Raw genomic sequence first — 15547 nt, 5'->3', positions numbered from 1 at the left:
AGAACAGTGAGACAATTATCAATCATGACATCACTTGATACCTCATTGAAATGAACAAGGGCAGTTCACACTTAGAATATTTTTCAGGCTGCCCATAGACTCAGGCAAATACAGTATGTGTTTATGCTGTTCACGTTTGGAAAGTCATCTTTGGAACAATTGGGAAAGAAACTTTAATGTTCTTAAATAAAAGTGTAGACTCTAGACCAGGGGTGGGCAAACTGTTTGGGCTGAGGGCCATATATGGGTATAGAAATTGTATGGTGGGCCATGAATGCTCACAAAATTGGGGGTTGGGGTGTGGGAGGGGGTGAGGGCTCTGGGATGGGGCCAGAAATGAGGAGTTCAGGGTGAAGGAGGGTGCTCCGGGCTAGGACCAAGGTGTTTGGAGGGCGGGAAAGGGATCGGGGCTGGGGCATGGATGGGAGTGAGGGGTGCAGGTTCCAGGCAGCGCTTACAAGCAGCTCCCAGAAACAGCGGCATGTCCCCACTCTGGCTCCGACACAGAGGCGCAGCCAGGCAGCTCTGCACGCTGCTCTGTCTGCAGGTGCCACCCCCGCAGCTTCCAGTGGTGGTTGTTCCTGGCCAATGGGAGCTGCAGGGATAGCGCTTTGGCGGGGGCAGCATGTGGAGCCCCCTGGCTGCCCCTACACATAGGAGCCAGAGGGGAGACATGCCGCTGCTTCCAGGAGCTGCGAAGAATGGGGCAAGCCCCAGACCCCGCTTCCCAGGGGGAGCTCAAGGGCTGGATTAAAACGTCTGGAGGGCCAGATGTGGCCCGCAGGCTGTGGTTTGCCCACCCCTGCTCTAGATGACAATTGTGCATCTAGGGTGTATTCTGCAGTCAAATTCACAGCCACAGGATTGTACTTAACACCTAACTGACTATGCAATGCTATACGTGGGGCAGAGGAGGACACTCATTCCTAACGTGTTGGCAGCTGTTTCTCAGAAACATTAAGTTTCTCATATCTTGTCTAGACTGGGCCATGACTTTACTTGACTGTCCCTTGTTCTTGTATTTCAGAACAAAATAAAGGGGAAAGACTGACCAGCTTCCAAATACAAATGTTCTAATTCTGACTACCCCACTAACTTTTGTCACTGTACTGTTATTTAGGTAACCCACACTTACACAATGTGGCTCTTTATCCCATACTTTGTAAGGGTGGTACATTTATATCACAGCAGTCCCAATCAGGGGTCAGGAGAACAAAGAGTCCCTGCCTCAGAGAGGTCCCAGCTCAAATTTAGGATAAACTAAAACAGACAGACAAGGATTGGAGAGAGAGAAGTAAAGATGGATGAGTTTGTATAAGTTAGTAGTCTAAGTGATCAAACTAGTTTTAAGTGGCCACCATCCTAACCAATGCCTAGTCCAGCTCCAACCAGATAAGGTCTGGTCTTCAGTGCTCATCTCTGTATCTATACAGTCAAGCTAAGCAATATCTTTCCTAAAACCCAAACGAGGTACAGCAGCACCAGAAAAAAAGGGCATACCCTACCTAGATACAATGCCACCATAGCATATTTGGCTATGTCTATATTTATGGTAGCCTGTAGAGTACATACACTACACACCCACTTAGCACTGGTATATGTAGCAGCATAGACTGTGAGGTGGGTAAAGACATGCTAGAACCTTAGGGTATGTACCCTACACAGCTCTGTACACACCCAAGCAGCACCTCCCACAACTACATTGCTATTTTTAACAGTGTAGAATCCAGAGGTAAAAGTAAGATGGTACGGCATACCAGTAAGAGCCAGTACACAACCAACTGTACTGGCAGGGGGCAGCTTCTCCAGCACCTGGCAATTTAAAAGGGCCCAGGGCTCCTGGCAGCAGCCGGAGCCCCTGGCCCTTTAAATTGCTGCCAGAGCCCCTGGCCGCCATGACCATGGGCTCCAGCAGTGATTTAAAGGGCCCGGGGCTCTGGCAGCAGCAGCTGGACCCTTTAAATCTCCGCTGGGCCACGCTGAAGGGCTGGCTGAGGGAGTCTGGCCCCACCCCTTCCAGTTAAGCACCACCTCCCGCCTTGCTCAGGACCCAGGCCACCCTCCGTACTCCTTAAGTTACTTCCACCGGGGTAGAATCCCACTGCCTGAAGCCCTGAACCTTTCCCTGCCTCAGAGAAAGGCATCGGCCACAGGGAAAGGCTCCAACAGTTCCCTGCTCCAACTTCATGATTGGCTGTTCTGTTCATTCCCTCTGGGGCACCTGGCATTGGCCACTGAAGACAGGATGCTGGGCTAGATGGACCATTGGTCGTACCCAATATGGCCATAGCCATTCTGATGTTCTTATATAAAACCCAGATGTATCTGCCTCCCGCTAGACTCTGCTCCCCTCCCAGAGTGGAGCTAGAACCCAGGAGTCCTGACAGGGTCTCTCTCTCTCGCCTCACAGAGTTAGTAACAAAGTAAGAATCCCCATGAAAATTTTAAACCTAACCAGTGTCCCTTAAGTGACTTGCCACAAGATGTCAGAACATGTTATTAGCACTGAGTGGGTCGAATATTTAATTTTCTTTATAAAGGCGTTAGATACAGGGCTCCTGCCAGCCAATTGCTGTTATCTGCCAAAACACTGAGTTTAACTTAGTTACAGTTTGCCCCCCCCATCTGAAATGGGCACCCCGACCACAGGCAGCCCTGGCTGAGGCGGGGTGGGGTGGGGTGGGGGGAGGCACTGGCTTAGTCCAGGGCAACAGGGGGGCCCCAGTCCCAGTCCCCTTCCCCAGGGAGCCCTGCAGGCCTGAGCCCACCAGAGCGGGAAGAGCTGCCGGGCAAGAGCAGCCTAGAGCGCTCACTGTCTGCCCCTCCCCCCGCCTCCCCATTGGCCACGCCCAGCCCTCACCAGTGGCCTCGCCCCTAAGCGAAGGCAGCGGAGTCGTCTGCGACCTTTCAACTCTTCTCACCCGAGCGCGCTATGAGCCAGGAAGGGGGCAGGCCCCACCCCCACGTGCGCGGCCGGCCCGGCTGATTGGAGCTTGGTCCCGTCACTCTCGGCCCCGGAGGGGTGCCCCTCCCGCTGATTGGGCCGTGGCTGGGCCGTGACCCCGGGCGTTGGGCGGCGAGCGAGCCGCACGCACTCAGCTCGGAGAGGCCATGGCGGCGGCTCGGTGCGTGCGGCTGCTGCTGAGGCCGCGGCGCTACCCGCTGCTGAGCTGCCCGCTGCGGTAAGGGCGGGGCGGAGTGAGCCCGGCGCTCCGGCCCCGGGAGCGCGCGGAGGGGCGGCAGGGGCAGCGCAGACCCTCCCCCGAACTGCCGCTGAGCTCGCTTGGGGCGGGGGCGGGTGGGAGCCGGCCCGCCTGGGCCTCCGCCGAGCTCCTCCGGCTTAGCCGAGCTCAGCGCCTGCCCTGGGGCCTGCGTTTTATAGGCGAGGCCCTAGGGAAGCCCCGCCCACAGCAGGGTCTCTGCCCGCTCGCCCCGCTGTGCTTTAGGGGATGGCGTTGTGCAGCTCCGTGTGGCATATCTCCTTGCCATCCAGAGGGAAATGCCCCTGTCATGGTCTCATCCTCCCCCCGACCCCCAAGCGTGGGAGAGGGGGTTTAAGCTTGACCGGTTTGTTGGGAGGGAGGCAGCCCATGTGATTACTGCATGTCGTGTGTCATGTCCTGTTTTTCCCCAAAACGTCATGTTTCACAGCTCATGCAGTTTGGAAGCGTTTTTGTTGAAGGATTTAATGATAGACAAAGCAAGGGGGTGGGAGCCAGTAGCTACGGTCATTCAGCAATGGGTGTCTAGGATAAAGGTGCTTTATTTCTTAAAAGAGAGCACAGGTTGGAGTGAAGAGATTCTCGGGCAGCTTTCAAACTCACTCAAGTTAATCAGCTGCATCTGTATTTATTAAGGCATCTAAATAAATATGGTAGTGCCTACCTGTGTGTAGGCTTATAGGTTTTAAGTTGTTGATGCAAGATGTAAGAGGGAGGTGTTCTAAGCGTATGGGGCTTTGTGACTAAAGGCCTAGAGTCACTTGTAGGAAGGGAGGCAAAGATACGTGAGGGAAAGAAGATTGTCCTCATGTGCTATCTTATTTCTGCACTTGCTGCCCCAACACATGCACCTCTCATTCATGGAAAAATGGGCACAAAATCATTCCAAAGCAGAGATTCTCAAAGTGGGGAGCAGGGGCCAGCGGCACGCAGAATGTATTTGAGGGTGAGGGGCATGACAAACTTTTAGGACAAAAAATATTACTGTGCACACTTTACCCACAGCAATGAATAGCTAGCAAAGCTGATTCATCCAGACATATCAGGTCCTCAGATGGCGCTGTGCATTTTGATGGATTTCTGTTAAGATTGCATAGCATTATGCCAAGTTATTAATCCATTTGCAGCATCAACCACAATCGCAGTTTTGCTTTTGCTCTTATTACAATGGATTGTTGGCTCATTTATGAAATTCATAGAATTGCTCTGCTCCAAAAAACAGGCATGCCCATCACCCTAGTAACAGGAGTCTGATGCCTGTAAGCAGCATCTTACTTAAAATTTACATTGCTATATACTGAAATGGCTCTGTTTGACTCAATGCCTGACTGGTTGTTTTTAATATTTAGCGGGAGTTGCATATTGATTTTTTTTATTGGTATGTGTACTTGTGGGGTGGGCTGGGAGGGTGTAAACTACTAGAGACACAAAGAAGGGGGTCACAGTCAAATAAGTTTGATAACTACTGTCCTAAATAATAGATATTTTAAATTAAATGAACCACTAAGAAATGTCAGATACAGATGATTACGCAAAGACCTCCATTTCTGCTGATGCCAAAGAATCAGTAGTGTAATAGAATTCTTTTGCTGATTCTGAGTTACTCACAATACTTCAATTTTTGGACAAGCCATTTACAGATGAGATAGCAGGTGTTTTCTGGATTTTTCACCAGCAGGTAGTTATTCCAATTCCTTGTTTTAGAGGAAACTTAGTGACTGAAGTGTTGCAGATTATTGCATCATGAGACTTCAGCCTTAAATGTAAATTAATCAGGACATTAGGAAAGTAAATTGTTGATTTGTTTCCAAATTATATTCCCAATGAAAAGGAAGTAGCCCTCATTTTTCCCTCAACCATCTGAAACTTTCCCTAGTAAACTTAATAAATCTTTATTTGAAATAATTAAAATGTGCTTTCCTGTATTTCCTGCTAGTGGTGGCTGTCTTGCTGCAGAATGGCACCTGCAGCTGTACAGGAGAACCTGAATCCAGCTAATGATTAAAAGATTTCCATCATGCTTGAACACTAGAGAATAGTAAATTGGTGTGACTAAAGACTTGAGGCTTCAGCATACCTTTCAGGCCTGATTTAGTTCTAACTAGTGTTCCTAAATGTGTTCTCAAATAAGTTTTTATTTAAAAACATGCCAGGCCTCATAATAATTGCAGGACTTGGGGCAAAAAAGCTAGTGAGCAGTCACCTCTTTTTAAACAGGGAAGGAAAATACTACCTCTATTATGGTAAGCGTGTAATTTCAAGCTTTCTGTGCATGCTTCCAAGATATTTTTTCCCCAAGATAGTTTGAATAGCAGCAGAGGTGCAGGTAGATGGAACAATGATTAGGCCAACTTGTAGAGTTTTTCTAGTTTTGGGCTGTCAAGACTGCAGAGATTCTTGTGGACACCATTCCATATCACATTGGATCAGGGCTTTGGAGCGGAGCTGGAGCACGGAGCAGCTCCGGAGTAGTGAAGCTACAGGTTTTTGCCTGGAGCTGGAGCGGAGCCAGAGCACAGCTCCAAAGCCCTGCATTGGATACAGAGTTACAGTTAGCAAGGAACTACAGACTAAGGTCTTGCAAATCTTATGCACTGTGGGACTACTCACAGTTTAGCATATGCACATGGCTTGCAGGACTGTAGCCCTAGTTTCTTCATAAATCATTTTTCTGGCTTTAGGATGGAGGTTTCTTCTGTATGTGATAAAGGCAAATCAAGTGTTCAGTATGACCAAAACCCACTAATCTTTCCTAGGATGAGCAGCTGACTATTGCTCTGACTATGTTTGCTTTAGGACTTCTCCACGGTTGCTTTGCATAGCAACACAACAGAAAAGCACTGGACAGAACTTGGAAGATGACCAGAGTCAGAGCCAGAATAAACCGAAGGCTGAACCAATGTCTGCTGAGAAGATATTCATTGAAGAAAAAGCCAAATTGGAAGAACAACTAAAAGAAATGACTGTAAGGGTCTTTTAGTCAGCCAGCATGCACACATTTTAGGAAAAGTGTGAAGTTCCAAGTACACTGTACACAAGGTGGAGAAGACTATGTAATATTATAGATTTGGATTATCCTAATTGGACTTTTCCCTTTAAGTTTAGTCCATTAGTAGTACATAGTCATTTTGCTGGGAACAGACTGCTAATAGGCTCGCTGGGCCTTATTTTTCAATCTAGAAAAATGTGGGTGATAATATTCCTCACTGAGGCCTGGGAACATAAGCTACTTTATCTTTACTCACACTTTCTCCTTAGCCTCTCTTTCTCATTTAGTAATCCTGGAGAAGTTAGCCTTTTTATCCAGTATAGAACTAAATCTGAGTTTAGTGGTTATATTGATAACAATAGCAGTGGCATGAGCGAGGCACAACATATGAATACACTCTGCAGAGTTCTCCAAATTCTGCCAACCCACTTTTTCCCCAGCCTGCAGTGGCAAAACCTACTGTTTTGCTTCTTGGCATCTCTCTCCGACAGGCACTTCCAGTGGTGCCAAACTGCATAATGTCTTTATGCCTGAACTGAGACCAAATTAATTTTTACTTATAACCTAAGACCTGAAGCCCTTTCTTTTATTTTCAGCATTCTGGTCTGCATGCTCATTCCTTCTTCCTGGAATTGCACTCAGAGGCTTATCTCTTTCTCACCAAGAGAAGTTGGTTCAATAAAAGATATTCCCTCACCCACCTTGTCTCTCCCTTAGTCAAAGAAGCATGAGCAGACAGGTTTTGGAAGGTAAAGCTGAGCAAACAGGTAGCCCCTGCAATCTGAAGATGTTGGCTACTATGATGAAAGAACTAGTATATGGTGACTCTGCCATGTGATAAATTCGTATTCATGGGCTAAATTGTAGCGTTCCTTCCTCAGCTGGTAGAGAGCGGAGGTGCCAGGAAGCAGAGGTACAGAAGTGTCCTATTCCCTTGTAGTGTGGGGTTCAGGTTAAAATAGGAGGTCTGGGAGGATGTGGGAACAGTTCACCAACCAGTGGCTAAGTAAGACTATTTTGCTCTGCTGCTAACAAATGGATTGACACAAAAATAAAAAAAGACAACTTCATGCCATGGTTGTAGCATAATGAGTCAGTGCAGAGGTATCCCATGTGATGTACTAAGTCTGGTTTGGAACGTACAAGGGATTAGGAGAGGCAAACTTTTTGACATTTCAGTACTTCACAGCTCTAGTTAAGAATAAAAAAACCACCCCACACTGACGCCCAGATCCACCAAGGTATTTAGGTTCCTAACTTCCATAGATTTTGATGGATGTTAGGAGCCTAAAATACCTTGGTGGATCTGGGCCTGAGAGCCTGGAAGCACATCTTTTCTTCCTGTGCCACCTCCCTGTATCTCCTCCCTGCCCCAAGTCCCCTAAAAAACAAAAAGAACCACTTGTGGGCAAGAGAGTGAACACAGAAGTACTGCACCCTCTCTTGTTTTTCCACCTGCAAAATGAGGCTAATGCACGCCTACATCACAAGGACATGAGGATTGGCCTTTGTACGCTCATTTGAAGTGCTAAGTACAAATATTGTTTGGAATTTAGATGTAACTTTTAATAACATAATAAACCACAGAGTCTAGCTTGTTAAACTGCTGCTTTGTCATGAAATTAATAGAATATGAGCCTTGGTTTGAATTATTGGCATGCAGTATACAGACTGTAATGGGATCTTTTCTGCAATATGCTTTATCTTCTTCCTCAGGACAAGTACAAGCGAGCCCTGGCAGATACAGAAAACTTGAGGCAAAGAAGCCAGAAATTGGTAGAAGAGGCAAAGTTGTATGGTGGGTGGAGACTTTACTTGTGTGCACGAGTTGTATTGTAAGGTGCTGTAATACTAATTGAAAAATTAAACTTGGAAATTCAGAATGGACACTGCCACTCACCCACAATTCCCACCATTTGGAACTCCCAGATATATTGTCGTATCCTTGTTATAACGTGTTGCTGAGAACCTGAAATGTTAGCGTCCTGATTTAAATTTAAAGTGATTTTGAGATGCTTCAGTGTCATTACGGTTTCACTGGATGGGTGTAAAACTGCGTGAGTTTTAGAAGCATTAGATTTAGATGTACCTGGATTCCTCAAAAAACTCTGGATTGCTTGGTGTCTGCAAAATTTTCCAGAAACTTAAGTTTATGAGTCATAATGGCCCGTGTACACTGACATGATGTACAATCTTCATGATTGGATCTGCATTTGTTGGATTTATTACATGTGGCATTATTATACCAGTTTCACAAGGAAAGTATTTCCCATACTGCAGTGAAGTGTTGCTGCTTTTACTAGGAAAGTTTTAGCTGTTTAATACCTAGGGGCAACATAGTCCATATTATGAATTTAACTGCTTGTGAGCTTTCATTGTAGAAAGTGAGGGAGCCAAACCCAATACATATAGGACTGGTGAAGTCCCAGTGCAACTTGTAGCATGAATTCTCTTCCTCTTCCCAGGTCTAACACCCCACCCCTTCATCCCCAAACTCAATCTTAAATTTGAGTGCAAGTGATCTCAACTATTTGCTTTCTTATTACTTTTGTGAAAGCCTGTTGAAATTTAAATAGATTTTTCTGGTAAGTCTGAATGCCAAAACTCATGAATGCTTAATGTTAACTTAAGTAAATAGCTAGATTTTCAGAGGGCTGAGCACATGCAACTGCCACCAACTTCAAGGAATGCTAATTGTGCTAAGTGTCTTTTTATGTCATGTTTGACAGTTCTGACTTAAGCATATTTCAATAGCTCTTTTTACCCTTTGAAAACAAAGGTGCAAAATGGAAATGGTATTGTATTATAAATATTGCAGTAGCAAAAGATAGCACTGTGACCCAGATCCACAAAGGGACTTAGGCCAGGTCTGCACTTAAAGTGGTATAACTATGTTGGTCGATGTGTGGGAAAAAACTGTTTCTTGCCATAACAGTGGCAATATCCACCTAACTCCATACATACTGGCTCCGGGCTGCCTACCGTATAACCTTTAGCACAGTGGTTAGGGAACTCATCTTGGATGTGATAGACCTGGTTATTTCCCCCCCCCCCCCTTTGCCTGAAGAGGAGAGAGGATTTGAATAGGCATTTCCCACCACTCAGGAGAGTGCCTAACCACTGGACTGTAGTTGTATTCTTACTTTATCTGGCCACTGCAAATATACAAAATTGAGTGACTTCAAAATGAGATATTGAGACCCCTGCATCAGAATATCCCATAGTCCTGTGACCAGGGCATTAGTGACTTGTGAGGTAGGAAACCCGTGTTCAAATCTCTTTTCCTCAGGCAGAAGGGACAGTTGAACTGTGATCTCCTGCTTTCTAAGTAAATGCTCTAACCACTGAGCTAAAGGTCCCTCTGCTGCCATGGCCTGCCCCCAACAATTTTGTGTTGAGTAAGGCAAGCTTAGCACATGCCCACCAGATTGGGACTCATGGGCAAGATAGCCATTGCCCTACCTATCTTCCCCTGGTTTAAAGATCGCGTTAAGCCTTAGGCATAAGGGTAAGCGTCTGGGCTCTTGCCTGAGGCAGCAGTGTGCATACTCAGAGATAGAAACTAAGGCATTTCGAAGACACTTACAGAATAAATTTAGGTGTTGAGTTTAGGCACCTACAGAGTTAGGAGGCAGCCAAGTGGCGGTTTTGTGAATTGCAGTGGTGTCTACATCTGGGATTTAGGTTCCTTTGTGGATCTGAGCCTATAACTGTTTCATCATCTTTCCTAACCTACAGTTGACAAAATGTAGCAATATGAATGGTTACATGTTAACATTAGTTTAACACAGTTAAAGCCTAAAACCAGGATAGCCAATTAAATAAAGATTAAAAAGCAGACTTCAGTTCAGCAACATTCAGGACTCTTGTACAGTTTCCATGAACATTTGAATACTTTAATTTGAAATTCACTTCTCACGAGCATTCATACTAGTATGATGCCTAGCACAGTGGGGTTCTGATCCATCATTGGGGGCCCCTGGATGCTACAGCAGTACGAAAGACTCAAGTAAATCTTGAGTGGAAAAAAAAAGATTGTTTACATGATTGTAAAATTGTCCATTCACACTTGGCTAATTATTTTATTGAGGGAACAGAAGCTCTATGCTGAGATTTATTCAGATATCCACAACAGCACAAAGTGCAAGTACTTGTAAACTGCAAACTCTAACTGGACTAAGCTTGTTAATTTCAAATCTGAGACCTCCTTGGTTATCTTGTAAGCAGCAGAAGGGCAAACTAGAGAAATGCAGTCTAGATGAAATTACTGTGAGGGGGGCACATAAGCAGTTGAAAGACCCTACTGGAAAGATAGTTATTCATGGTTTGCTATCATGAATGGGATGGCATATCTAGTGGGGTCCTGCAGGAGTTAGTCCTGAGTCTGGTATTACTCAATAGTTTTCACTAATGACTTGATAAAGGAGTGGAGTGTGTGCTTATAAAACTTGTGATGACACCAAGTTGGGAGGGGTTCCAAACATTTTAGAGGACAGGCTTAGAAATCAAATTGATATTGACAAATTGGAGAATTGGTCTGAGTTTAACAAAATGAAATTCAATAAAGATAAGTGCAAAGTACTGCACTTAGGAATGGGAAAAATCAAATGCACAACTACAAAATGGGAAACAGCTGGGTAGGTGGGAATTATAGTGAATCACAAACTGAATGAGTCAACAATGTGATGCAGTTGTGAAAAAGTACACCCCAGAATATTAGCCTAACAGGAGTGTTGTATGTAAAACATGGGAGGTAGTTGTCCCACTCTGCTTTGCACTGGTGAAGCCTCAGCTGGAGTATGTCCAATTCTGGGCATCACACTTTAGGAAAGATGTAGATAAATTGGAGAGAGTCCAAAGGAAAGCAACAAAAGTGATAAAAGATTTAGGAAACCTGACCTATGAAGAAAAGTTTAAAAAAAAAATACTGGGCATGTTTAGTCTCCAGAAAAGAACACTGAGGGAGGACCTGATATCAGTCTCCAACTATGTTAAAAGCTGTTATAAAGAGGATGGTGATCAATTGTTCTCCATATTCACTGAAGATAGGACAAGAATGGCCTTAATCTTCAGGAAGGGGAGATTTAGGTTAGATATTAGGAAACATTTTCTAACTCAGCGTAGAGTTAAGCTCTGGAATAAGCTTCCAAGGGAGGTTGTGGAATGGAGATTTTTAAGAACCAGTTGGGCAAACACCTGTAAGGGATGGTCTAGGTTTAGTTGGTCCTGCCCCAGTGCAGGCTGGACTTGATGACTTCTCAAGGTCCCTTCCAGCCCTACATTTCTATGATTCTCTGAAAGTTAATAAGTTTTCACTCTGCTCTGGACCATAAACTAGCTGCATACTCTGTGGTGTGGCCATTTTATCTGTAAGCTTAATTTGGGTCTTTCAGTGGTTAAGGTAGCTATACTTGAAGTTTTGGTTAGTTAAGTTTGAAATCATTTGCTTAGCATTTGACAATCCCATATCCATTATCGGAGTCTAAAGATACCCGTATCGAACTATGCAGATATTAAAGTGACTGCATGGCCTTTCTGGTAAAGTCTGCATTGTTTTGCACAGGTTCTAGGCCTGCATAGAGGAAGGAATCAAGTGGACTTGAAACTTACTTGGAAAGTTTCCCTGAGCAGCCAGGGTCCCTATAGAGTTCTTGCATGGATACTGTTAGCTCAGCACCCTACTTCAATTTTAGCTGATGTACATAACTTTGCCCCTTGGTAATATCCAAAAAAAGCCTTTTCAGTGGAGGAGGGAATATCTAAATGCATTAAGTGGCACCCACATAGGCCAGTCTCACCCAGTTCTCTGCTAGAACTTATTCACACCTAATCCTGGTGTCCTGGTTACACCAATTCCCCTGGTTATAATCTAGGCTTTAATATTCTTGACTTGATTTTGTTCATAATGCAGCATCTCATTGGCTCACCTTTATATGGAAATATATCACTCCTCCTGAAAAATCTCCCCCACTCTCCATTACCACTTTTCTGAAGACGGCCCTACAGCTGGCAAGATGAAGTTAACTGACCATGACTGTAGCTAGCCAGCAAGCAGCTTTAGGGGACACAGCCATTGTGCTATAGCTCTTCTTGGAGTGGGATGAACTGGAAGAGCTTTATGGGACTCAGTTAAAATCCCCTGTGGAAACTAGCCAATGGAGTTTTGGGCAGAAGGTGTGGCTTCAGAACCCACCTCTTTAAATGGCACATGGGGGGAAACAGGGGAAGGAGTTCTGCTGAGTAAGATCTTCAGCTCTGTCCCTGTTCATGTCAGTGAGGCTACTGGTTGAGTAAGGGCCTGCTTCCTCTCCCTTTTTCCCCATTCGGTGCTATTATGAGCAGCTTTAGCAGCTCAAGTGAAGATGCAGATGTGGGACAACAATGTGAGAGATTGGACAAAATAGGCGTGATACCAGAAAAATCCCAGGATGGGAGAGGAAAAAGTGAATTACTTAACTTGAGGGTGGTGATGGTGTTTGTGTCTCTTGGCTAATTTAATAATAATTGGATCACTTGGTGAGGGAGTTGTATACTTTCCCTACTTCAGAATCAAACAATCCACTTCTGTATTTTTATATTATTAGGTTGGTGGCCTGCAGGAACTCAGAAATCTAACTCCCTTGATAAGATGTTTGAAAAAAGTGCATAAGTGAAATTGATTTAGTATCAATTTGAAATCTACTCATAATTTAACAAATGAGTCAAGTAGTTTTATTTATAACACCTGCCCATTAGTCCACCTCTGACTTTTTGGTTTTATAATTGCATTTTCCTGTTTTAAGAACGCTCTCTTCTACGGCTGTATGACAAAATCTACACAAACAAGGGATGCTGACACTGCATAAATGCACAGACTAATAAGGGGGGCGTGGATGAGGAACATTAACTTTCCCCTGATCTCAGATAACTGTAACAATACTAGGGTTTTTTAAATGTAAATTTAACTATATCCCCTTAAGAAGAATTAATTTGATGTTGCTTGTGATTTATGGCTGTCCATCTCGTTACAGGGATTCAGAGCTTCTGCAAGGACTTACTGGAAGTTGCTGACATTTTGGAAAAAGCAACTGAGAGTGTTCCAAAGGAGGAACTCAAGGATGAAAACCCTCATCTGAAGAACCTGTATGATGGTCTTGTCATGACAGAAGTACAGATTCAAAAAGTGTTCAAAAAGCACGGCCTGCTCAAACTGAATCCTGTTGGAGCCAAGTTTGATCCCTATGAACATGAAGCTTTGTTCCATGCTCCCATGGAAGGGAAGGAGCCTGGTACCATTGCATTAGTATCTAAGGTTGGCTATAAGCTGCATGGGCGTACCTTGAGGCCTGCCTTGGTGGGAGTTGTCAAAGAATCCTAGTGGCCCAACGTATAAGAATTAAAAATGCCATACAACTGTTAGATGGCTGACTAGTTTTCCTCTTCCAATGTGCTATTTCTCCATTCCCACACTCTGTGGAAGGCTTAAATTAACCAGTGAAACTGAAGCAAATGCTGCAATTGCCTTTCCTAATGGACCATAAATAATTTGATGGACCTCCAGAGTGTATTTTTTGTATTGTCAGCTCTGCTTAAGTGCAAAATACAAGAGCCCTTAAACCATCTGTATTTTGGATAACATTTTATCTGTAATAATCCTGGCTCCTGAAGGTATGTTAAGTTGAAAGGTACAAAATATATCCACAGGAAACTGCATTGTAACAGTTGGATCACTATTTAGAATGAAGAACCCTTTGACTTTGTGTCCTTTTGTGTTGCATTTCCTAGTATCACTGTGAAGCAGTACATGTAATTAACTGTCTTTAAATGCCCACACCATCTTTCACAAAGCAAACACACTCATCAGCTGCTTGCTCGCTTGGTGGATTGCTGTTTCTATGATGTGTCTGTTTCCTGGAATAGGGCCTTTCTTTGAACAACAAAAGTTTCAACACCTGTGTCATTCCTGATCTGGGCTTAAGAGGTTGTAAATAAATAAAATACAGGGGGGAGGGGATTGGCTTCATTGCTTTTATTCATATGCTTCATAATCTCTTCTCAAGGAAACCATTTAATATTTGTATGGCATTGAAGTAGTTATAGAAGAAAAAACTGTCTAATCTCTGGATTTTTTAATACAATCAGTTTGCTATGCAAATTTTATTTGCAACTATATTGAAGGTCAAAATAGTAACCACCAGAAAAGTATATAAAAGTGGTTTTGGCATCTGTTACCTTTTATAATTCATGTGGCTGTATAAAGACCTGGTGATCATGGTTAAAAGTAACTGGATCAGACAACACAAATGAACTCTACTTCATTTACATTTCTTAATAAGAGTTATTTTCCTGTTTATTGGTTTATGTTTTAGCCTTGACTACACTAGCTGGGAAGCAGCATCACTTTATGAACAGAGATGGTTATGCTGGGCATTTACTTCGATCTTGTTCCTATGTTAACCTCAGCTATGATTGGCTATAACCAGGCCTATCCCTTCCCTCTTAGCCAAAAAGGTACCCATGTTGTAAAACATCCTCCCTCTACTTCATCAAATGTTTACATCCCACCCATTGGACATCGAGGGTGTGACTTTCAAATGCACTCAACATGGGCCTAACTGTTGCTACTGGAGTCTTGGGTAAAACTCTCAGTAACTTCAGTGGGAGCAGTTAGGCTAAAGCTGAGCACTCTTAAAAATTCCACCCCGAAATTTTTGGGTGTTGATTTGTAGTGTAGGCATGTGTTACCTTAAACCTGGGAGTCAGCTGTGAGGAATTCTTAGCTACAGTTACAGGGGTGCCTGTATCCCTGTATTCTCTGAACCCACTCTGTGTAGTAGTGGGAGGAGGGAGAGAATGACTTTTTAAATCTCTTGCTGCACCCCTCATGAATTATTTGATAGCACCATGCCAGCTGATTTGTAATAGCAGAGGGCCTAGTTTGTTCCCTTTAAACTGGTCTCCATTCAGGCAAAAAGTCTGGATATTTATTTAGTTTCGAACATGGCAAATTAGAAAGCAAATCAAACACTTCTTTGATTTTTTTTTTTTTTTTTAAGAGGGAAGGAGTCTTTCTTCCCTCTCTCTCTCGATATATATTGAGAGAGATTTTATCACCATTGTCTTGGCCAACAGCTGCTGATTTCATACCAATTAACTGCTCAATGAATAAATCATCAGGTATTTGTACATTAGCCCATGGTGTCTTCATCCTCTAAGTTATTCTACAACTTAATAAATAAAATGGTGGAGAATGCAGTAATGGCAACTCCCCCCGCCCCCCCCAATCTAGCTGCATTAATTTAAAGCATGCTGGTGCCATAAGTTTTTAACACCTGAATAAGAAAACAATTAGCAAAGT

General features: G+C 44.0%; 1 protein-coding gene across 1 annotated transcript; it reads left to right on the top strand.

The window, feature by feature from the left end:
• Nucleotides 1-3029: 3029 nt before the first annotated feature.
• GRPEL1 (GrpE like 1, mitochondrial) lies at nucleotides 3030-15380 on the top strand. The gene is made up of 4 exons (XM_045018705.1): nucleotides 3030-3182; nucleotides 6018-6186; nucleotides 7927-8008; nucleotides 13221-15380. Exons 1-4 carry the CDS (start codon nucleotides 3112-3114, stop codon nucleotides 13565-13567), a joined length of 669 nt encoding a protein of 222 aa, XP_044874640.1. The 5' UTR covers nucleotides 3030-3111; the 3' UTR covers nucleotides 13568-15380.
• The last annotated feature ends 167 nt before the right edge of the window (nucleotides 15381-15547 follow it).

Source organism: Mauremys mutica, chromosome 5 (assembly GCF_020497125.1).
Source record: "Mauremys mutica isolate MM-2020 ecotype Southern chromosome 5, ASM2049712v1, whole genome shotgun sequence".
In the NCBI taxonomy this organism is placed as follows: Eukaryota; Metazoa; Chordata; order Testudines; family Geoemydidae; genus Mauremys; species Mauremys mutica.
The sequence above is the reverse complement of the archived record's forward strand: the minus strand, read 5'-3'. Positions and strand labels throughout refer to the sequence as shown.